Here is a 23,532-nt window from a genome sequence, read left to right on the forward strand (position 1 = left end):
AATTTAGTTTTTTTGTCTGAAAGCTGAGCTAGTCGGGAGTGTTCTTCGACATGTTTCATGAAAATCGGTCTACTAAGTCGCGGTCGGGGTTTTTTTCAAAATTTTAATTTTTAATAATTAACCCTTATAGGACCTTTTTTTAAATCCTCTAAGGTCCTATATTTAACGTTCGTTATTTAAATATTATTTAACGTTCTTCTTGCACATAGTTTTTAGGACTATACAGGATGGCGATGAGGATAGTTAAGGTTCAATATCATGTGTCAGGTTGAAATGGTTTATTAGACGATATATCACGAACAAAATAAAAATAAGTCTCGCAATTAAACAATAAATAAATACTTGTTGTTCGTATTTTTTGCTATTATCACAATAGCAAATAATAGCGAGGTATTTGACCGATTTATCTACTCATACTTAGACATTATGTAGGTAGGTACAAAGGTATACCTATTAAAAATATGACTTCGCAATTTTAATGGATTCACAGTATTCTCTATTTATTTTGTTAAAAACTAATTATATTTGTATACTGTTCCCGTGTGGTGACGGGTTAAGAATTTCACCACCCTCTTTCTTCCCGTGGGTGTCGTAGCAGTCGACTGTGGGATATGGGTTAAATTGTGGCGTAGGCGAGAGGCTAGCAACCTGTCACTGCAATGTCACAATTTGGATTTCTTTCGACCCATTTTTGCCAAGAATGGCACTGAAACTTAGTAGTTCATGTGCTCTGCCTACCCCTTTATGGGATACAGACGTGATTATATGTGTGTGATTATTTTGTATACTGTCATACAAGTTTATTCCTAGGCCACGCCCCTAGCAGTGAATGTGTTACAAATCGGTAACTGTAGGTAACTACATTTTGTGAAAAATTATTTCAATATTTTAATTTAATATAAAGATACCCAATTCAGTTTCGGTATTAGGGCATATTTTTATTTTGTTCTCAGAATGATGAGCTGTTTCGATTTTACTAGGGGACAAAAAATGTCCCAAAATTTCCATACATTTTTGTTGTCTTCCTCTGAGTTCCGATCAAACAACAAACAAGTTGTATGACAAATTGTAACTAGGTGGAAAAAATGTGAGACATTTTTTTTTCTCCCGCGGAATCGAAGGAGCTCATGAATCTGAGTAGAAATAGTACAACAATTCCCACATTTGGAAGAAAAAGAAAAAAAAATGCTCATTAGATATATTTTTTATTTTTTTTATTTTATTGAGAAAGAAACAAACGGTCACATACAGTATGAGATACATATGTTGTTATTGCATTTACAATAGACCTATAGTTTCCTTAAAGAATATAAGTGCTTAATTTTATTAACTACATATATACATATTCAGTTGTATAAGATAGATGCTTAAATTGTAATCATTTGCATAATAGGTACAAAGAACATACTTACCCATTATGCAAATTACTGCGAGTGTTAACAAACTAATTTAAACCTTACTAATGATTAGAATACGATACATTTTGGATAATTCAACTTTGCAAACAAAATGCTTTCTTTAAATCGCTAATACTACAGTTAAAAACATCAATGTTTGAAAGATTAACACTTTCATTATATAGTTTACTGACACGCCTTATAAACATATTTCGTGCATAGCATGTTCGACTGAATGGGATAGCAAATAGTTCCTTTTTACGACATTTACGCTGACGCGCACGAGGGACTTTAATGTTTATTTCTTCAAGCAACGAGGGGATCGCTAATTTCGAGTGTAATATTTTATAAAGTAAGACCGAGTCTACGCAGTCACGGCGGTCTTTAAGAGGCTGAATTTTATAATGCTTTAATGAGGAGGTGTAATCGGCATAGTCATGACCTGTTCTATAATCTAACGTTTTTACGAATTTCTTTTGGAGCCTCTCGATTCTATTAGCAATTAAGTAGCGCTGATAACCAATTATGTTAATATCATACACATTAAGGACTGTATCGTTAAGTATAAGGACAAAACAAACCTCGTCTAAATGTTGACATGTGCATAGAATAGAATAGAATAGAATAGCTTTATTTGCATAGAATAAGTATTACATGATTTATGTCTACAGATGTTATTTTGACAATTTGTTGCTTATTCTGCTATATGTATTTAAAAATACTAGCATGCAAAATTTTACAAAATACTTAATAACTATTTTTAATTAATTAACAATTTTGCTCCTGCATGTTTTCTTTGAGAAAATCATCGTGGCAATAATAATTTTTATCTAATAAATAACCAACAAGAACTTTTTTAAACTTATTTACATGTAACTCTTTCATGCTTTTCGGTAACTTGTTATACAATTTAATGCACATTGCAAAACACTGTCTGTGATATAATGAAGTTCTTGGAATACTGTCATGCACGAGGCGGCCTTCATTTCTCGTACCCCTCGGAAACACGGATTGAGCCGTCGTGAAAAGGTCCATATGATTTTTGACGAACATGCATGACTCTAAAATATATAAAGACGGAAGTGTAAGGATCTTTAGAGATTTGAACATTTCTCTACACGATTTAAATGGGCGTGAATTACAGATTGCTCGAATACATTTTTTTTGTGCAATAAATGCTCGATCCAAACTTGAACAGGCCCCCAAAGTATAAGGCCGTACCTTAAATTGGAAGAGACATACCCGTGATAAGCAGCTAATGAGGCTTGTAAGCCAGATGTGCGTCTCAGTCTCCTCAAAACATAGACAAATCTGTTTGCTTTTGAGCACACATGTTCAATTTGTTCACTCCAGTCCAAATATTTATCTAGTTTTAAACCTAAGAACGATACACTATCCATTTCAGCTACGGTTTTATTTTTATAGTGTATATTTAGTTCTTGACTTTTGCCAAGTTTTGTGTTAAATTGTACATAGTTAGTTTTGTCAATATTTATTTGTAAATTATGTTTACCTAGCCATTCAATTACTACATTCAACATTTCATTTATTTTTTCCTCGTGCTTTTTGAAACTCTCATATTTATTTGATGTAACAACAACTGAAATATCATCAGCAAATAAAATAGATTTATATTTAATTGCATCACATATGTCGTTTACATAGATAATAAACATTAAAGGACCTAAAACACTACCTTGAGGTACACCGACATTATTATACAGAGTTTGTGAATGGTAGTGGATCTCCTCACCCTGGTCATTTAATGACGATATATCAACGTACTGCTTTCTTCCAGACAGGTACGTCTGAATCCAGTTTAAGGCAGGTCCTCTTATACCTAACCTCCTCTTATACTTAACCATAATTTTGTATTATTATGTTCCGAGAGTATGATCTTAAGGTATTGGTAAGTACTATTTGATATAAGAAGGTCTGATATTTTTTTTATTTTAGGGACTTTATGGTACTTTCATTAAGGTCTAGCAAATAAATTTCGGACAACCCCTATCTGGCTTAATTTGAGAATATTTCAATGACTCTTTGTACGATTTCAACAAACAAAGGTTAATATGCTGCCAAAATATATTCTTTAAGAGTCCTCTTCATGGTTTTTCCAATTGGGTACTTGTACAATAAATGCGGCGAATTTATATAATTTAAAAAAACGCAATTTTGAGCAACGTTCCGGATTGCCGTAAATTTTTGATGCTAGCAGGATGAGAGAAACAGATAAAAAAATTAGCCATAGGCCAAAGTCTAATTGACATTCATGGTGTTTGAACAGTGCTTAAACCAGATCGATATAAACAATGTATGATAGTCAAATTCGACATCAAAGTCGGAGTTAGAGTAAGCACCATGCCACATTCTCTAAATGGCCGCCATACACAGATCCTGAACTATATTTTTTTTAAATAACAGTGGCTAGACTATGTCCAGATATTCTGCTTTGTGGATCATGTGTCGTTGAGGTTCGCACCATACAATTTTTTTTCGCAATCGTATCGTCTTTTACGCACTTCGTGAATTTTCTAGTAGCATTTGTCCGGAATCGTAATTGGTACTCGGGAGGATTAAGTCAATACTGTCTAAACCATATGCTTTACGTCGAGTTTCTAGGACAAAATGTGTACCTTATTATGTGCCTTATTAAGCCCATGGCTTGTTATAAGAAAAAAATATAATAGCAAATAAATACGGCTACTCAAAGTTGTCTTCATACTTAACGATACAGTCTTTATGTGTGAATTCAGCCAAACTAATTAATAATAAATACAAAAGTTACACGCGCCTTAACCGCTTATTTTCAATAACTATAGATAACAGCTATATATTTATATAATAATGTCACAATACTCACACGCAGAGTTTCCTCAATAACTCCATTTACAATTATGAATCGCTTTAAAATAGTATAGTATAGCACGACAGTCTAATCTCATAGGTCAAGTTCATAATGTGTTTATGTACCTACTTTATATAGCAAAATGTGAAAAAACCTCAGTGTACATACCGCATCGACGCGGCAAGGAGTTTAGATATCGTTACAGTTTTTTTACGCGTTTTCGAAAATGTTTGCCGCGCTTTTCATATGTTTTTTATTTGTGGCGTTTAGTGCAAGTGATGAAAGTGATCTTGGATATAGTCTGAGTATAGGAAACGCTATAAATGTATTTGCCAAGTAAGTTATTTTGTGGAATTGCAATTAGATCGGGTGCACTCCGATTACTCGATATGTAAATTTGTAGCATGTTTAATTAATTATTGTCGTATAATTGGATCAAGAAAATGCTCCTAGGTATAATGTTCTTTATAATTTTTATATGTTTGTGTTATAAACTCCGCTAGCCTCTTGTCGCCCAATGTACAATCAGATGTACATTAGGTTGCAATGGAATTTCTACTTTCATGTAAACAAAAAAAAAGTAGAATTTGTTTTGTTTCTGAAATTTTTTGAACAAATGAAACTCAACTCAATTTCAAGTACACCTAGAATCAATATCCCTTAGCAAACATTTTGTATGGTGGGCGTTACGAGGGTAAGGTGATAAGATCTGGGGCCCATTTCTCGAAGATTTAAGTTACAATTTACAAGCGGTTGTCAATGTCTAATATGACAGGTTGGAAAGAGACTTCCGCTTGTAACTTGTAACTTTCAGTTTTGAGAAATAGGCCCCTGTGGGGTGTGTAATGATTGGTATAACTTTTTTTGGTATAGTAACATTTGATATAACAACATTTGGTATATATTTAAAGGATATAATTAGTCATTTGACATAATTAACATTTGGTATAACCACAAAATATCTACTTTTATTTTGTATAATCATTACTTTGTATAACACTTATTTATAATAACCGTTATATGGTATAACTATCTATTGATATACGACTAGTATAATATAACTAGCAAACAGTATAAAACATCTCATGAATTAATTTTATTCTTTTTTGAAGGGATCACAGTTCTAACCTAACCTACTTTTCTGATAGCAGTACCTATGTTTGAGGGTCACAGTTCTAACCTAACCTAACCTATTTTTCTGGTAGCAGCGCGTTGTGTATAGGGGTCACAGTTCTAACCTAATTTACTTTTCTGGTAAGTGATGGATTTAATTTATTGTACATTTGTTTGTTATTCTAACTGTGCTTTAGAAAAAAATTGTGTTATACAATTTATTTATTATTGGAAATAAGCATTATACTCAAAGTATGATATAATAAATGTTATTCGAAAAAATGATCATTATATTAAATAAGAATTATACAATTTGTTAGTATATTATTTGTTGTTATATGATTCAATAATTATATCAAATGATCGTTATAACGACTAAAAATATATCAAAAAAAGTTATATCGACCGATACGCACCCGCCCCTGTGGGGTGGGGTGGAGTGATAAAATTGGAAGCATGATACGCCGACTGGTGGTGCTTTTAAACCATAGTTTACCGGTTCGGTCTTTAGCAATGATTTTTCGCAAACTACAAAATGTTAGTTATGTAACACAATTAGGCACGTCCACTTTAGTACTAGAAAAAGGTTTTTTTCTCAAACATGCAATGAAATATTGTCTTTACGTTCCTTAAAATGGGCTGGGAAGTATCGCTTTTTGGGCGCAACAACTCGAGAGGACTGTAAAGGGATTTCATATTATTTTTTAGGCCTAGGCCTGCAAAGTAACTTTTTTTTATAAAATATTGTCCTTTAGAGCATTTTTTATTTATTTCATTGTATGTTTGAGAAAAGCACTATACATGCCTCGGCGTGAAAACGGATTCCCGGCCTCGTATCCCTATCCGGCCTCGCTCGTACGCTCGCTCGGCCGTATATACCCACTTGGCCGGAAATCCTCATTTTCCCGGCCTCTGATGTAATGTACTATTTCTACGAAAACTTTCAAAATTCTATTTAAATAAAAACTTGGTTGTGACGCTTAAGAGGTTAAAAAATTCGTTTTCAAACAACAAATCAAAAATGTCTAGGTAGGTACAAACATTTTTCCGTAACAATTATAATGTACATATATAAATTCAATCACGCCTGTACCTCATAAAGGGGTAGGCAGAGCGCACGAAACTACTCAAGTTTCTGTGCTACTTTTGGCAATTAAAGGGTTGAAAGAAAACGAAATTGAAACAATTATAATTGTTAAGTATAGTTATACCAAAGTATACTTGTACAGCGAATAGCAAACACTTGTCGCATTTTCTGTGTGTTTGTCATGATTCCGGAGAAAGGATGATATCATTTGGGTTTTACATCTTTTGACGCATCTTTGTAGGCAAGGGACCTTTTGTTGGTGAAATATACAAAGCGATTATACATATCATAATTATTTAATAGTGAATATTTTAATACTTCAAATAAGGAAATTCACGGATTAATTGCAAAACCCTAATAGGAAATAATGATTGATATCTTAGTCACCATTGACATGACTAACATATATTTTATAACATGTGAAATCCGAATCATAATGTATAACCTAATCACAAAATTAAAATTTTGAAAAAAACCCCGACCGCGACCTAGTGGACCGATTTTCATGAAACATGGCTAAGAACACTCCCGACTAACTCAGCTTTTAGACAAAAAAAACTAAATCAAAATCGGTTCATCCGTTCGAGAGCTACGATGCCACAGACAGACACACACACAGACAGACAGACAGACAAACAGACAGACAGACAAACATACACACAGACAGACACGTCAAACTAACACCCCTTCGTTTTTGCGTCGGGGGTTAAAAATAAGTAATGTATAACCTAACCATAAAATTAAAATTTTGAAAAAACCCCCGACTGCGACATAGTACACCGATTTTCATAAAACATGGCTAAGAACACTCCCGACTTACTCATCTTTCAGACAAAAAAAACTAAATCCAAATCGGTTAATCCGTTCGGGAGCTACGATGAAACAGACAGACACGTTAAACTTATAACACCCCGTCGTTTTTGCGTCGGGGATATTAAAGCCCTATAGGGGTGCCCTCTATTTCGCCTATCATTAATTCGCATAATTTGAATTCGCATAACAGATTTGGCATAACATTATTGTTCATAACATTGAATAAGCATAATATTAAAAATGCATAATTCTTATTTCGCATAACAATGAATCTGCATAATTGAAATTTGCATACTACTATTTCGTATAACTTTAATTATCCTAAAATGAATTGCCATACTTACTAACTGTATGGAGTAAGCGATTGGATCAATCAGGGGCTGATTTTCCAATTTCGAGCGCTCGATTTTGAGTGTTTAATTTTATACTGTCTCACTTATTAAGCATGAAAAAAATAGGGGTAAGTAAGATACATCGGGGCAAATCTCGAGTGGGGGCAAATGTAACTGGTCAATTTCTTCCATGTTTTACAATGCTTGAATTATTTAAAAAAAAACTGTTTATTTTTAAGAAACATACCTATATGCATTTATGAACTCAACTGCTAATCTTAAATTAAAAAGATTATTTGAGTTAAGGAGTCTTTATTTTATTTATACATTACTTATTAAGTTTTTTCGTTTTTTATAAGTGTTTTTCAGAAAATAGAGTGTCTACCAGTTATGTAGTAGGCGTGTTCAGTGGGTAAATGTAATAATGGAATAATAGAAATAGTGTAATAATGGAAAAAATGGATTAGTTACAATTGTCTTTTAGTCTAGATTTGCCCCGCTGTACCTCACTAAAGAAAATGAAAATCTATCATTTACCAGAAGAGTAGATTAGGTTAGAACTGTGACCACTACACACAATGCGCTGCTACCAGAAAAATTTGTTAGGGTAGGTTAGAACTGTGACCCTTAAACATATGTACTGCTATCAGAAAAGTAGGTTAGGTTAGGTTAGAACTGTGATCCCTTCAAAAAAAGGATAAAATTAATTCATGAAACGCTTTATACTGTTTGCTTATTATATCATACTAATCGTATATCAATAGATAGTTATACCATATAACGGTTATTATAAATAAGTGTTATACGAAATAATGGTTATACAAAATAAAAGTAGATATTTTGTAGTTATACCAAATGTTAATTATGTCATATGAGTGATTATATCCTTTAAATATATACCAAATGTTGTTATATCAAATGTTACTATACCAAAAAAGTTATACCAAACATTACACACCCCGTAGCGAGTGGTTCAAAAAGTGGAATCTTGAGCGTTGCGAGGGTTTCAAGGCACATTAACCTTCGTACGGCACGTTAAACATTGCCACCGAGTTTGAAACACAAAATTTTTCACCACCCCAACACGAACAAAATACTGACTATAAAACATCAAACTAAATCAAATCCATCGATTTCTTCAATATTTATGATTCAAAATCATCATTTATAGGTAAAATTCTTAGAATTCTTAACTCTCTTCTAACTCTTAAATAGCTTAAAACATCAAGTTAAAATTTGTATGAAATTACTTTGCACTCTTGTGGATAAAATGCAATTTTGCTATCTGTTTTCGAACGGAAAAGTAAGCCGTTACCCGTTAGTGTGGTGAAAATATAATTTTCTTGTATGCCATTTAAACATTCTACTAAACAAAGTTATGCTTATTATACTTATACCAATTCATCGTTATAACAATTTACATTATGCGAATTAGCATTATACGAAATCTGTTATGCGTAATAATGATATGCGTATTAAACGTTATGCGTAATAAACGGTATGCCATTTCATATTAGGAGTATTCAGTTATGCGAATTAATATAGACCCCTATAGGGGTGCCCTCTATTTCGCCTATCATTAATTCGCATAATTTGAATTCGCATAACAGATTTGGCATAACATTATTGTTCATAACATTGAATAAGCATAATATTAAAAATGCATAATTCTTATTTCGCATAACAATGAATCTGCATAATTGAAATTTGCATACTACTATTTCGTATAACTTTAATTATCCTAAAATGAATTGCCATACTTACTAACTGTATGGAGTAAGCGATTGGATCAATCAGGGGCTGATTTTCCAATTTCGAGCGCTCGATTTTGAGTGTTTAATTTTATACTGTCTCACTTATTAAGCATGAAAAAAATAGGGGTAAGTAAGATACATCGGGGCAAATCTCGAGTGGGGGCAAATGTAACTGGTCAATTTCTTCCATGTTTTACAATGCTTGAATTATTTAAAAAAAAACTGTTTATTTTTAAGAAACATACCTATATGCATTTATGAACTCAACTGCTAATCTTAAATTAAAAAGATTATTTGAGTTAAGGAGTCTTTATTTTATTTATACATTACTTATTAAGTTTTTTCGTTTTTTATAAGTGTTTTTCAGAAAATAGAGTGTCTACCAGTTATGTAGTAGGCGTGTTCAGTGGGTAAATGTAATAATGGAATAATAGAAATAGTGTAATAATGGAAAAAATGGATTAGTTACAATTGTCTTTTAGTCTAGATTTGCCCCGCTGTACCTCACTAAAGAAAATGAAAATCTATCATTTACCAGAAGAGTAGATTAGGTTAGAACTGTGACCACTACACACAATGCGCTGCTACCAGAAAAATTTGTTAGGGTAGGTTAGAACTGTGACCCTTAAACATATGTACTGCTATCAGAAAAGTAGGTTAGGTTAGGTTAGAACTGTGATCCCTTCAAAAAAAGGATAAAATTAATTCATGAAACGCTTTATACTGTTTGCTTATTATATCATACTAATCGTATATCAATAGATAGTTATACCATATAACGGTTATTATAAATAAGTGTTATACGAAATAATGGTTATACAAAATAAAAGTAGATATTTTGTAGTTATACCAAATGTTAATTATGTCATATGAGTGATTATATCCTTTAAATATATACCAAATGTTGTTATATCAAATGTTACTATACCAAAAAAAGTTATACCAAACATTACACACCCCGTAGCGAGTGGTTCAAAAGTGGAATCTTGAGCGTTGCGAGGGTTTCAAGGCACATTAACCTTCGTACGGCACGTTAAACATTGCCACCGAGTTTGAAACACAAAATTTTTCACCACCCCAACACGAACAAAATACTGACTATAAAACATCAAACTAAATCAAATCCATCGATTTCTTCAATATTTATGATTCAAAATCATCATTTATAGGTAAAATTCTTAGAATTCTTAACTCTCTTCTAACTCTTAAATAGCTTAAAACATCAAGTTAAAATTTGTATGAAATTACTTTGCACTCTTGTGGATAAAATGCAATTTTGCTATCTGTTTTCGAACGGAAAAGTAAGCCGTTACCCGTTAGTGTGGTGAAAATATAATTTTCTTGTATGCCATTTAAACATTCTACTAAACAAAGTTATGCTTATTATACTTATACCAATTCATCGTTATAACAATTTACATTATGCGAATTAGCATTATACGAAATCTGTTATGCGTAATAATGATATGCGTATTAAACGTTATGCGTAATAAACGGTATGCCATTTCATATTAGGAGTATTCAGTTATGCGAATTAATATAGACCCCTATAGGGGTGCCCTCTATTTCGCCTATCATTAATTCGCATAATTTGAATTCGCATAACAGATTTGGCATAACATTATTGTTCATAACATTGAATAAGCATAATATTAAAAATGCATAATTCTTATTTCGCATAACAATGAATCTGCATAATTGAAATTTGCATACTACTATTTCGTATAACTTTAATTATCCTAAAATGAATTGCCATACTTACTAACTGTATGGAGTAAGCGATTGGATCAATCAGGGGCTGATTTTCCAATTTCGAGCGCTCGATTTTGAGTGTTTAATTTTATACTGTCTCACTTATTAAGCATGAAAAAAATAGGGGTAAGTAAGATACATCGGGGCAAATCTCGAGTGGGGGGCAAATGTAACTGGTCAATTTCTTCCATGTTTTACAATGCTTGAATTATTTAAAAAAAAACTGTTTATTTTTAAGAAACATACCTATATGCATTTATGAACTCAACTGCTAATCTTAAATTAAAAAGATTATTTGAGTTAAGGAGTCTTTATTTTATTTATACATTACTTATTAAGTTTTTTCGTTTTTTATAAGTGTTTTTCAGAAAATAGAGTGTCTACCAGTTATGTAGTAGGCGTGTTCAGTGGGTAAATGTAATAATGGAATAATAGAAATAGTGTAATAATGGAAAAAATGGATTAGTTACAATTGTCTTTTAGTCTAGATTTGCCCCGCTGTACCTCACTAAAGAAAATGAAAATCTATCATTTACCAGAAGAGTAGATTAGGTTAGAACTGTGACCACTACACACAATGCGCTGCTACCAGAAAAATTTGTTAGGGTAGGTTAGAACTGTGACCCTTAAACATATGTACTGCTATCAGAAAAGTAGGTTAGGTTAGGTTAGAACTGTGATCCCTTCAAAAAAAGGATAAAATTAATTCATGAAACGCTTTATACTGTTTGCTTATTATATCATACTAATCGTATATCAATAGATAGTTATACCATATAACGGTTATTATAAATAAGTGTTATACGAAATAATGGTTATACAAAATAAAAGTAGATATTTTGTAGTTATACCAAATGTTAATTATGTCATATGAGTGATTATATCCTTTAAATATATACCAAATGTTGTTATATCAAATGTTACTATACCAAAAAAAGTTATACCAAACATTACACACCCCGTAGCGAGTGGTTCAAAAAGTGGAATCTTGAGCGTTGCGAGGGTTTCAAGGCACATTAACCTTCGTACGGCACGTTAAACATTGCCACCGAGTTTGAAACACAAAATTTTTCACCACCCCAACACGAACAAAATACTGACTATAAAACATCAAACTAAATCAAATCCATCGATTTCTTCAATATTTATGATTCAAAATCATCATTTATAGGTAAAATTCTTAGAATTCTTAACTCTCTTCTAACTCTTAAATAGCTTAAAACATCAAGTTAAAATTTGTATGAAATTACTTTGCACTCTTGTGGATAAAATGCAATTTTGCTATCTGTTTTCGAACGGAAAAGTAAGCCGTTACCCGTTAGTGTGGTGAAAATATAATTTTCTTGTATGCCATTTAAACATTCTACTAAACAAAGTTATGCTTATTATACTTATACCAATTCATCGTTATAACAATTTACATTATGCGAATTAGCATTATACGAAATCTGTTATGCGTAATAATGATATGCGTATTAAACGTTATGCGTAATAAACGGTATGCCATTTCATATTAGGAGTATTCAGTTATGCGAATTAATATAGACCCGTGCCGGCCACCCCACTTTCAGCGGGGAGCGGGAGTGGCCATACTGTACGATAGTACTCTTTATTATACTGTGGTATGGTCCGGCAGATCTTGCTTCTTAGGCATATTATTGTGATGTAGATACGATGTAAGTGCGGAAAACCGAAGGGATTCGAACCAGCGTACTCCGTTATAGCCACGGATGCCTCAACACTTGGAGGCCTTGGTCATTTTTTCTTTGTATATGACATTTATTTCAGTTTATAGTTAAATAATAGTAGTGTCTACTAAAATACACAAATTAAAATATTTCCTATGAAATAATTTAATTTGGTCTTAGAGTGAATATGCTGGTGGCGCCATCTCTCTTCGCTAACTCGTAATCACATGGTTTGATTCAGTTAGGAGGTCGAACTAGTTCCGGTTCTACCTCAGAGATGGCAGGGGGCGCCGTTAAGCCTTCGGTAATTGTGTCATATACTTGAAAAAATTTCGACCCTTGCCGCCGTGACCGGTTGGCCGAGTGGTTGAGGCATCCGTGGCTATAACGGAGTACGCTGGTTCGAATCCAGCATCGGACACTTGGAGGCCTTGGTCATTTTTTCTTTGTATATGACATTTATTTCAGTTTATAGTTAAATAATAGTAGTGTGTCTACTAAAAAACACAAATTAAAATATTTCCTATGAAATAATTTAATTTGGTCTTAGAGTGAAAACCGAAGGGAGTTTTTAAATCGACACGAATTATTGAAAGATGCTTGTACTGTATGCAGTAATCAACATTTTCCAGCTACGGCGACCTCTCCCAAGTAACACAAGTAATCTCAGCGGATTACGATGACGATGAAGAGGATTTCCCAGAGCCCTTCAGCGAGAAGAACATCAAAGTCTTCCTCAACGCGAGCAGTAAAGAAACGCCGGGCGAAGACAGGGTGGAAATGAATATACTGCTGTGCGAGAATTTTGATGAACTGCTAGATGGATACTTTCAGAATTTTCAAATTGAGGGGTGAGTACTTTACTTTTTTTTTGCATTACAGTCGTTACTCATAGCGCCAGTAAAGAAACGCTGGGCGAAGATAGGCTGGAAATGAATATACTGCTGTGCGAGAATTTTGACGAGCTCGATGGATATTTCCAGAATTTTCAAATTGAGAAGTACGAAATTTTGTATCTTTTCTTTATATAATATTATTCTGTTTAAATGCCAGTAGTATATTATAAGTTTTAAATACAGTAATAAAGAAACATCGGGCGAGCACAAAAGTTGAAATGAATATAGGTACCTACATACTGCTTTGCGAGAACTTGGTATTTCCAGAATTTTCAAATTTGACGGATGAATATATTTGACTTTCTTTTCTGTCTGAGTTGTTTGTCTGGTGTTTCCACGCTAAAGCTAAAATCCTCAATGCACAATGCAGCAGTAGGTAAAGAAACATCAGACAAAAATGAGTGGAGATAGATGATACTGTGTGAGACTTTAGATGAGTTAGGTACTCGATGGATTTATAGGTACCCACTCCCAGAATTGAGTATTGAGGGGTTAGAACAGTCCGTCATCCCATCGTACATACTGAGAACGTCAACAGATACTGCGTTTAATTTCTAAGAATAATACATAATCTTAATATGAATCACTGGAAAATTAATGATAAAATGAATCATAGTCTAAGCAGTCTAAGGAAGCAAGCAGTCACGATAGCATGACAAGAAGTTCACGATAATCTGACATGTAATTAAATTGTTAATCTTAGTCACACTATATATTTGTACACTTTACAGTCTTTTAATGTCTAATCAACAATTTTAATTCTAAATGAACAGTCATAAATGTTTGCATTAAAAGTCTTAGGAGGTTAGTTATACCAGGCATTTTCCGCAAGTCGACAACAATTTTATTGTGTCTATTTTGCGCGACTGTCAGAGGGGTTCAGGCATAGGTATAGGTAAAACGACGCGACGTCTCGCTCTCACATAACAGCGACCAAAATAAAAGCCGTGATAGAATATAGATTTTAACCCATATATATGCCCATAGGGTCGTTTTCGACCCACTGCTGAAAACACGCTATTATCATGCGCGGATCCAGGGGGGGGTCATGGGGGTCATGACCCCTCCCTGGAGCCTAGGTTGGCCATACAAATAGACCAGCCAGGGCCTTTACCACGCGACCCCCCCCCCCCCTCCCCCCGCTGGGCACGAAGCTGAATCCGCGCTTGGCTACTATGTAATACTTGGCTAATAAGTAAAAGAATAAGGTGGTCACCTCAAAAAATAGGGAAACAAATCTGTGTTGGGCATATATGGGTTAACTAGGATGGCGAATATACAGGTACTCCTTATACCCAATTTAGGGATAAGATAAGGGGATTATATGCCTCCCCATCATGAATTGGACTCCACTCTTATGATAAAATTTCTTTTGGCTCAAATTTCCTTATTTCTCAATTATTACGGGTTGTTTGTAACGTTAGCTCCAATTTGCTAAAACAATTACTAATCAAACATCCTCTCACTTTCAGAACAGACAAACCCTGGAAAGCTTTCATGGGAGACTGGATCCAAGACGAAATCATGCGCACCCTAGGCATAGACGTGGACATAGTGCGTGACAACTGTTGTTACGTGCTGCTCAAGCTGTCAAGGGTCCACAAAACTGTTAAGATCGACACCTTAGACCATGTAGCTGTGAAGAGCTATGTGGAGAAGGCAATGAGTGCCATGAATGGTAGTGATGTAGCGGATATAAGGAAGTTTATGAGAAGTTATGGGACGCATTATATTGATTCTTATGTGACGGGGAATTTTGTTTATCAGGTAACCTTTAATTTTTCTTTTATTTTAGAAAATTATTAGAAAAAGTTTATTCGTAAGCACACAGACAATCCATACTTCCATAGTAATACTTATATTATGGTAATGGGAAAGTGCGTGTGTATGTTAGTTAGTTAGTTAGTTTTGTTGGGCATTTTCCGCAAGTCGACAACTATTGTGCCTATTTTGCGTGAATTTGACGTGGTAGTACTACTCTAGCCACCCCAGCTCCTCTACAATCCTAGCAGTGTTTTCAGGTTGCTAAATACCTCTTTTAGTGTGTTCGGCGTACCTAGGTACTTGTTCCTATATACTTCTACCTGTTTACACTCTAGAAGAAAGTGTTTGGTGGTTTCTTCTGCTTCCATGCACGCTCTGCACATGGGGCTATCGGTTATACCTATGTTGTTGAGGTGTTTGTTCAGTGTGTTGTGTCCTGGCATTAATCCTACTATTTTGCGCAGTTGCTGTCTGGGTGTTCTGAGTAGGATTTTTGTGAGCTTCGTATTAGGTTCAGCAAGAATTTCTTTGGTTTGTCTACATGTGTCTAATTCAACCCAGTATTTGTTGTTTAATTCTTTGCGCGTGTGTATGTTTGTTGAACCGTCTTTTACAGCAAAACAGAGCAACGAATTGACGTGATTTTTTAAGTGGAGATAAACGAAGGGATGGAGAGTAACATGGGCTACTTATTGTCTCTTTCTAACCCCCCACTTCTCTAAAAGGTGGGGGTGAAAGTTTGTATAGAGCATTCTGTCATTTTCGAATTTAACGCGCAATAACTGCAGATAGCGTATAGTGTATTAGCTAGTTGAACTGATTGATAATGGAACAAAAGCAACTCGATTAAATTTAACTGACATTCAAATTTGATTGTAGGTTGTCTGTTGCAGGTGTTCAAGTTCAAAAGATACGGGTACAATATGCTTCGCTCGTACGTGCGGGACGGGAAACACCAGACAAACAACTCAGACAGGCTGCGGTCTTACTTCGCGTCCAACTACCTCAGACAAGTGGGAGATATTAGGGTACGTATATGATCCACATCACCTCCCAATAAGTAGTGATTGACCGGTCCAAGTATTTTATATATGGCAGCGAAATTTGTCCTGGTACCTAATCTACAGAGTGGGGCCTGATGTAACAAAGGCGAAGAATTGAACTCTAGGCTATTCTCCTTATACTGATCAACATTTGTTCGGCGACTTTTGAAAATAACATGTATTTTGATTTTTATCACCCTTGAAAGTTTTTTCTAAGAGGTAATGTATTGCGAATTCTGTTAAGTCTAAAGTGTGACAGACAACGTCAATGACAACAATAATGGCGTACATTGAAGCTAATATTTATTTTGTATGAAAAATTAAAAATTTAAAGACTTCATAATTTTTTAAAAGTCACTGAACAAATGTTGATCAGTATAAGGAGAATAGCGTACAGTTCAATTCTTCGCTTTGTTACAGGCCCCACTCTGTATAACATTTCGGCAAAATGTTATTTTTTCACCCTGGCAAGCAATTTTAATCCAATTATCATAATATCAAAACTGGATATAGGGGAGATCTATCGAGGAGCCATCTATGCAAACATTTGACATTAGGTGATGTGTTGTTATATGAGTCATATAATAAGTGAAAAATGGAAAATCAGTCCAGAGTGCCAAGGAAGTACCTACAAGTTTTGGGTTATTATACCTAACCATATGTATGGAATGAAATGATGCTTAGGTACATAGGTATATAGGGTCCAGTGGCGGGGCGTGAACATTTTCGTTGGTAAAGCCGGAGGGGTTTTTGGCATCTGTTTTGTATGGACTTCTACAGATACTAGAGAATTTTAGGGAACCCGTTGGGAATCGAGTTGTATCGACGCTTCGCCACTGATAGGGTCTCTCCATGTTCTAGCTACCGAGACAGACCAATGGCAAAAGTCATTTGCCAATACATCTAATTTTTGAATCCCACATCATTGAAAATCCCTTCCCATTGCAGATAGCAAGCGGCAACAAAACCATAGAAGCCTGGGCGCGTCGGAACCTCCTGGACAGCCAATACCTCTACTACCGGCCGAGTCTACTCCGATTGTTCTATAACAACGCTTTGATTTTCGCGCTCAATCGCATGCTAGACGACGGCGCGTTACTAGGCCTGTCGCTGAAGACACTAGCGCCGCTGTTTAAGGACCAGGAGAAGAGAAAACGGTACTTGGAGGTGGTTGAGAATGATATCAAACTGTGGGAGGTTAATGCTTAAGTAGACCAACTAAAACCTTTTGAAACAAGCATAGAAAAAGTAAGGACAGAGTACATTTAGCAATATCGCTACTCGACACTAGATGTCACTAGTTGCAACTGACGAAAAATGTACAGCTCAACAGTTTACTAGGCAATTTAGCGCCGCTGTTTAAGGACCAGGAGAAGAGAAAACGGTACTTGGTTGAAAATGACATCAAACTGTGGGAGGTTAATGCTTAACGCAGCCACGACATTGGTCTAACGCGACAGCGGTGAGCGGCAGCCATACGTGCGAATGAAAAGTCCCATCGCTGTGTCTCGCTCCAATGTATGGCCGCCGCTCACCGCTGTCGCGCTTAGACCATTGTCGTGGCTGAGCCGTAACGCTTAACCATTTTTAGATAGTGAAATATAGAACATATTTTTGGAAAGTTTGTGACCGCTGTGACAGACTAATAATATATCGTCCCATAAGTCTGGATCCTTATGTTTCACGTTGAATTCATACGGAATAATATATGTGAAACATAGCAAATATATCCCATAAAGCGCCAGTAGCGCCAATATACTTCAGCGGCCCAATATGCAACTTCATTTTATAATAAACTACGGGGGGTCATTTCGGCTGGCAGGTAATTTCAACTAATCGTTTCTTCCTTGTTTTACCATTTTTACACTATTGACCAGTGTCTACTGGTCACATAATTATGACTAGCGTGTTCAGGGAACACATATGGCACTCAAGTTAACAGCGAGACATAGAAAATATTTTGATTATTCCAAATTACCCGCCAGTTGAAATTCACGAAATTGTCCCCCTGTACAGTTGCATTTTTTGTTTGTGCCAAAACTAAGAAACTTTCTATTATTAATAAGCACTGTATGAACATTTAGCGTTCATTGCCAGTGATTTATTTTGAAAATAACAATTTATTCCTAAGGCCGTTTTCACATTATCCGATCCGATATCGGAAGGATTTCAATGAAAAAAATCCAAGATGGCGTCTGTAATGTATGGGATATCGGTCCGACATCCGATATCGGATCGGATAATGTGAACACGCACTAAAAGTCTTTCGGGTATATTTATATTGTTTTAAAACCTTGTATGTGTGTTGTGTGAGATTTTAGAAATAAATTGTCATTTATTGTTTTAAGTGTAAGCAGTATTGTAAATAAAATTATTTTTTTAATTGATATACGTTTTATTTCAATTAAGTATAAATTAAGCTCAGAGTATTTCATTAGAAATTAGTATAGCTATTTGTTTTTTTTAGCCCCCTGCCAATTAAATTCATTATATAAAGTAGTGTTATAATTCATTACGCCAGTTTCCGTTCACATTTAGTTTTCGTCCACACTTATTTTTTAAACATTATGTTTGCCAAAAAAAATGATACATAATATCTCCCTTATTCATAAACGTTCACTAAAGTTATCTGGTCGATAAAGTTCGTTTGTCCCTTTCCGACATATTGGTGTGATAGAAAGGGATAATAGTATATTGTGCAACAAGGGGAGGAACTTGAATATTACTAACGAGAGTAAGTTAAATCGCGACGGCTTGCCGGAACGATTTAAAGACTCGAGTTAGTAATATATTCATACTCCCCGAGTTACACACATTGTTTTTCATCACACTCGCAATGTAAAAAATATGTAAATAGATGTAAAAAAAGTTAAGTACGGTACAAGAAATTTCATTATTCCCTTGGGAGAACGATTTTTCTATAACTCACGCTCTGCCTGCGTGCAATAGCACATTTAAAGTGCGGGTGTGATGAAAACGTACTTTATCGACTTGATAACTTTAGTGAACGTTTATAAGGGGGTATATATATCTTTTGAAAAATAACAATAGGCGAGACGGCTAAAAAAGAGTCCGTAAGTTAGATTATCAAAAAAATTTTGGACACATATTTTTTCTTTTTTCTCGTACTCAAACGAAAAATGACGACCGTACAGTGCGTTGAAGTTTCGCGTAACGTCACGCCTAGGTACAATTTTTACTTAAAAGTGACGTCACAAGCCCCCACTCTGGAACTTTGGTGTTCTGTATCTATGTATTTTTTCATTAATTAGAAAAAACGGAAAATATGTGTTCAGTATTTTTGGATGATCTAACTACTACCAACAGAATACCATTTTTTTATGTAGTCGTCATCCCTATTGCAATAAGTGCGGCAAAGGTTTTTATTTAGTTTCATCAAATGGACGAAAACTGGCACTACACTAATTTTTAACTGCATTGTCACATAAGTTTCTCAATATCACTTCAACACATCAGTCTTGCCCTTCTTAGTTCAAGTAAATATCGTACATCTTTAAAAGGAAACAATCCAAATTAATCATAAAATACAAATAAAACTGACATTTCTTGAAATGATCTTACAGTTTTTTTAGACTACCGAATGATGTACTGTAAAAAATAGAGTAAAAACTTTTATTTTTGTACTTTTACATAAATTTTTATACCAATAAAAGGGACACTAAAATATTTACAAAAATGTATTTCCATTGATATGAAACAGATCAATCACATCATATATCTTATGCACTTGCAAAATAAAAACACACGATTTAATTACGAAATAAACCTGTCAAATGGAACCCTGCGGTTACTATAGTCGAAAAGCAAAAGTAAGTTTAACCAAATACTGTCCAAAATAAAATTGTACTGTATGTACAATCCCCCGGCCAATTATTATTTCAAAATTGTCCACCCCACTTTTTTTGTATCATGGTTATTTTTAACGCGATTCTTACTCAGAATCGCGAGCTTTTTCGATCCTGATAGGAGAAAAAAATGTCTCAAGATTTCCATACATTTTTCAAACCATCCATTCCGTTACCGCCATACAAATTTACAAAATGTATAAAAAAAAAAAAACATACAGACGACTTGATAACCGTCCTTCTTGAGAGATATGAGGCGACGGTTAAAAATGGTAACGGAATGGGAAAAATACCTTGGGACACTTTTTTCTGCTATAAGGATTGAAAGAGCTCGCGATTCTAAGTGGAAACCACATAAAAATTTCCAAATCGAAATAAAAAGTGGGGTGACAATTTTGAAAAAAAAAAATGACCTACCTTTGATTCCACATTTTGCAAATACACACAGTCACATGACTTAGCAACTGAGCTATGCTCCTTTCTTACATGATTTGTTCCTCACGTTCAATTTTTGTGCAATATCAGTCACCTATCTAGTTAATACACTTTCTAAACTAATCAAAAACTTATCAAAATCTTAAATAAATTTGTACAGATGTAGTGCGAAATGTTTACCTTCGTATTTTCATGTAAACATGAACGTATAGTACAGTCAAGTGTAAAAATATGGGTGCGTACAACTTATCAAAAATATGTCCCATAGCACTTTATGTCGGCGGAATAAGGTCTCGGTACATATTTTTGAGCGGATAAAATCGATACGTATTTTTGCACTTGACTGTACCTACAAGAACTAGTAACGTTGACAGAACTATCATGGCAAATACGAACGTTTCCGAGAATATACGATGGAAAACAATTATGCTCGACATCTGTAGCCTTCGTGAAAAGGGGTACAAGTCTCAAGTAACTTAATATTTTGTAAAAGGGCGGTACTCTTGGGTCGACAGGTTCGTTTTTCGTCACGTTCCTAAATTTGGCGGATTCTGCTTTCGTCAGCCATTCTTTATTCGTCACGATTGTCGATGGTCTTTCTCAACTACGGTCAATTTCGTTGTTCATCTTTATCTCAATCCGTCTCGTTCTTTACTCGGCATAATCTTCTTTCGACATATGCGTTGTTAAATCTAAGTTTTTCGTGTTTTTTCGTAGTCTTAGGACGGTATTAACTTAGAATATGACCAAATACGAAATGACGGAAAACGATTGAGTCGAAATAAGAAAAACGCTAACAACTCATTATGGTCAAAGAAGATAATGACTGTAGACTAATAGCAGGGGGAAATTAGCTAAAATTACGGCATAATTAATGGAAGGTTTTTTTAAATTGAAATATGTACGTTATAGACCGAAGTTATTTTTCATCAACCCTCCCCACTCCTCCCTCCTCAGCGTCACCCCTCTACCCTCCCTTAAAGTGCCGAAAATGCGGTTTTTCTCGATTTCTGACAAAACTGTTGAAGATACAGAAAAAGCGCGTAGGAACGAAGTAATCCTTAATAAATTTACTACAAATCATTCATTAACACTTTGGTTCTAGCACTTATAGTTTACGCGTGATCCGTCACGAAAGTTGGTCCTTTGCTGCAATCTTCTTTAGTGAATGTTAAGTTTTCGCCCAAAATGCATACGAAATCGTCGAAATTTGTTTGATATAACTAAAATATTGTAACTCATGACTAAAATAAAATTAAGGGGGAAAAATCACTACCATGGGTGGAATTTCCAATATGTCTTGGAATTCCAGTAACTATTTAAGACAATATTTTCACGGTAGTAGTCGCTAGGAGTACCACTGATCTATATAGTGTATTTATGACTGGGGATGAGCTTTTGGTAGCTGTTGGTAGAGCCCTGGAGTATCAATCCAGTAGCCGTGAGTTCAAGTCCCACCCATGGTAGTGATTATTCCCCCTGAAATTCATAATATTTTAGTAATATCAAACAGATTTCGTAAGCAATTTGGGAGAAAACTTAACATTCACTAAAGAAAATTGCAGTGAAGGACCAACTTTCGTGATGGATCACGCGAAACCTATAAGTGCTAGAACCAAAGTGTCAATGAACGATTTGTAGTAAATTTATCAAGGATTACTTGTTTCCTACACGCTTTTTCTGTATCTACAACGGTTTTGTCAGAAATCGCGAAAAACCGCATTTTCGGCTATTTAAGGGGGGGAAGAGGGGTGACGCAGAGGGGGGAGGGATGGGGAGGGTTGATGAAAAATAACTTCGGCCTGTAATGTACATATCCCAATCAAAAAAAATCTTCCATTAATTATGCCAACATTTTCATACATAACTTTCCAGAAGCAACGGACTATAAGTTGACGAATGAAGAAAGCAGAATCGGACCAATTTAGGAACGTGACGAAAAACGAACGTGTCGACCCAACAGTTTCACAAAGTTTCATAAAACACTTATGACCGTACCTCATTTTACTAGGGCCTCAGAAATAAGAAGAACCCAAATTCATTCTTAACTAGCCAATGGACCTTACATCTTTGCATTAAGGTTTCTTGTCGGTTAACGATGTGGTCTATTAGATACGTTAAATAAGTTAAATTGTATTCGCACGAAGCTCTTTGCTTCTTCTTTTCTTATGCGCACTGCCAAGGAGTGGAATTCCTTGCCGGCGGCTATATTTCCGAGCTCATATAACCCGGCAACCTTCACATCAAGAGTGAACAGGCATCTTCTGGGCGAGCTCACTCCATCGTAGGCCACGTTTTTGCCTTTGGCTGGTCTGTGGCCAAGAGTGAGCTCATTTATAGTAAACAAAAAAAATTGTTACTTAACCCTTTGACAGCCAATGACGTAAACTGACGCGCGCGGCTACAGCCAGTCAGTCCAATGTGAACCTTCTTGCGTATCGACAAAGTTCATGAAAGTGAAATCAGTTTTTGGGAGAATCAACTTTTTCTTGCCTGTTATTGCCATGGTTACGACTTACGGTCCCTTGAGTCACGCTGGTTTTATGCAAAATTATGATACAACTATGCATGTAGTCCATGTTTGTAGGTGGAAAATTAAGGAAAGGGTTTGTTAACACCAGAAAAATGCATGTTTGCATAGTTTCAGTAGCATAATTTTGCATAAAACCAGCGTGACTTACGGGACCGTAACCATGGCAATAACAGTCAAGAAAAAGTTGATTCACACTTTTACAATATTTTAA

At 34.9% G+C, this 23,532-nt stretch overlaps 1 protein-coding gene across 1 annotated transcript; it reads left to right on the plus strand.

Moving 5' to 3' along the window:
• Window positions 1-4,295: 4,295 nt before the first annotated feature.
• Window positions 4,296-19,062, plus strand: LOC125236051 (torso-like protein). Its single transcript, XM_048142741.1, has 5 exons — window positions 4,296-4,581; window positions 13,417-13,635; window positions 15,153-15,447; window positions 16,338-16,472; window positions 17,436-19,062. The coding sequence occupies exons 1-5, from the start codon at window positions 4,472-4,474 to the stop codon at window positions 17,694-17,696; spliced, it is 1,020 nt and encodes a 339-aa protein (XP_047998698.1). The 5' UTR covers window positions 4,296-4,471; the 3' UTR covers window positions 17,697-19,062.
• The last annotated feature ends 4,470 nt before the right edge of the window (window positions 19,063-23,532 follow it).

The sequence above is a fragment of the Leguminivora glycinivorella genome, chromosome 18 (assembly GCF_023078275.1).
Source record: "Leguminivora glycinivorella isolate SPB_JAAS2020 chromosome 18, LegGlyc_1.1, whole genome shotgun sequence".
Classification (NCBI taxonomy): Eukaryota; Metazoa; Arthropoda; class Insecta; order Lepidoptera; family Tortricidae; genus Leguminivora; species Leguminivora glycinivorella.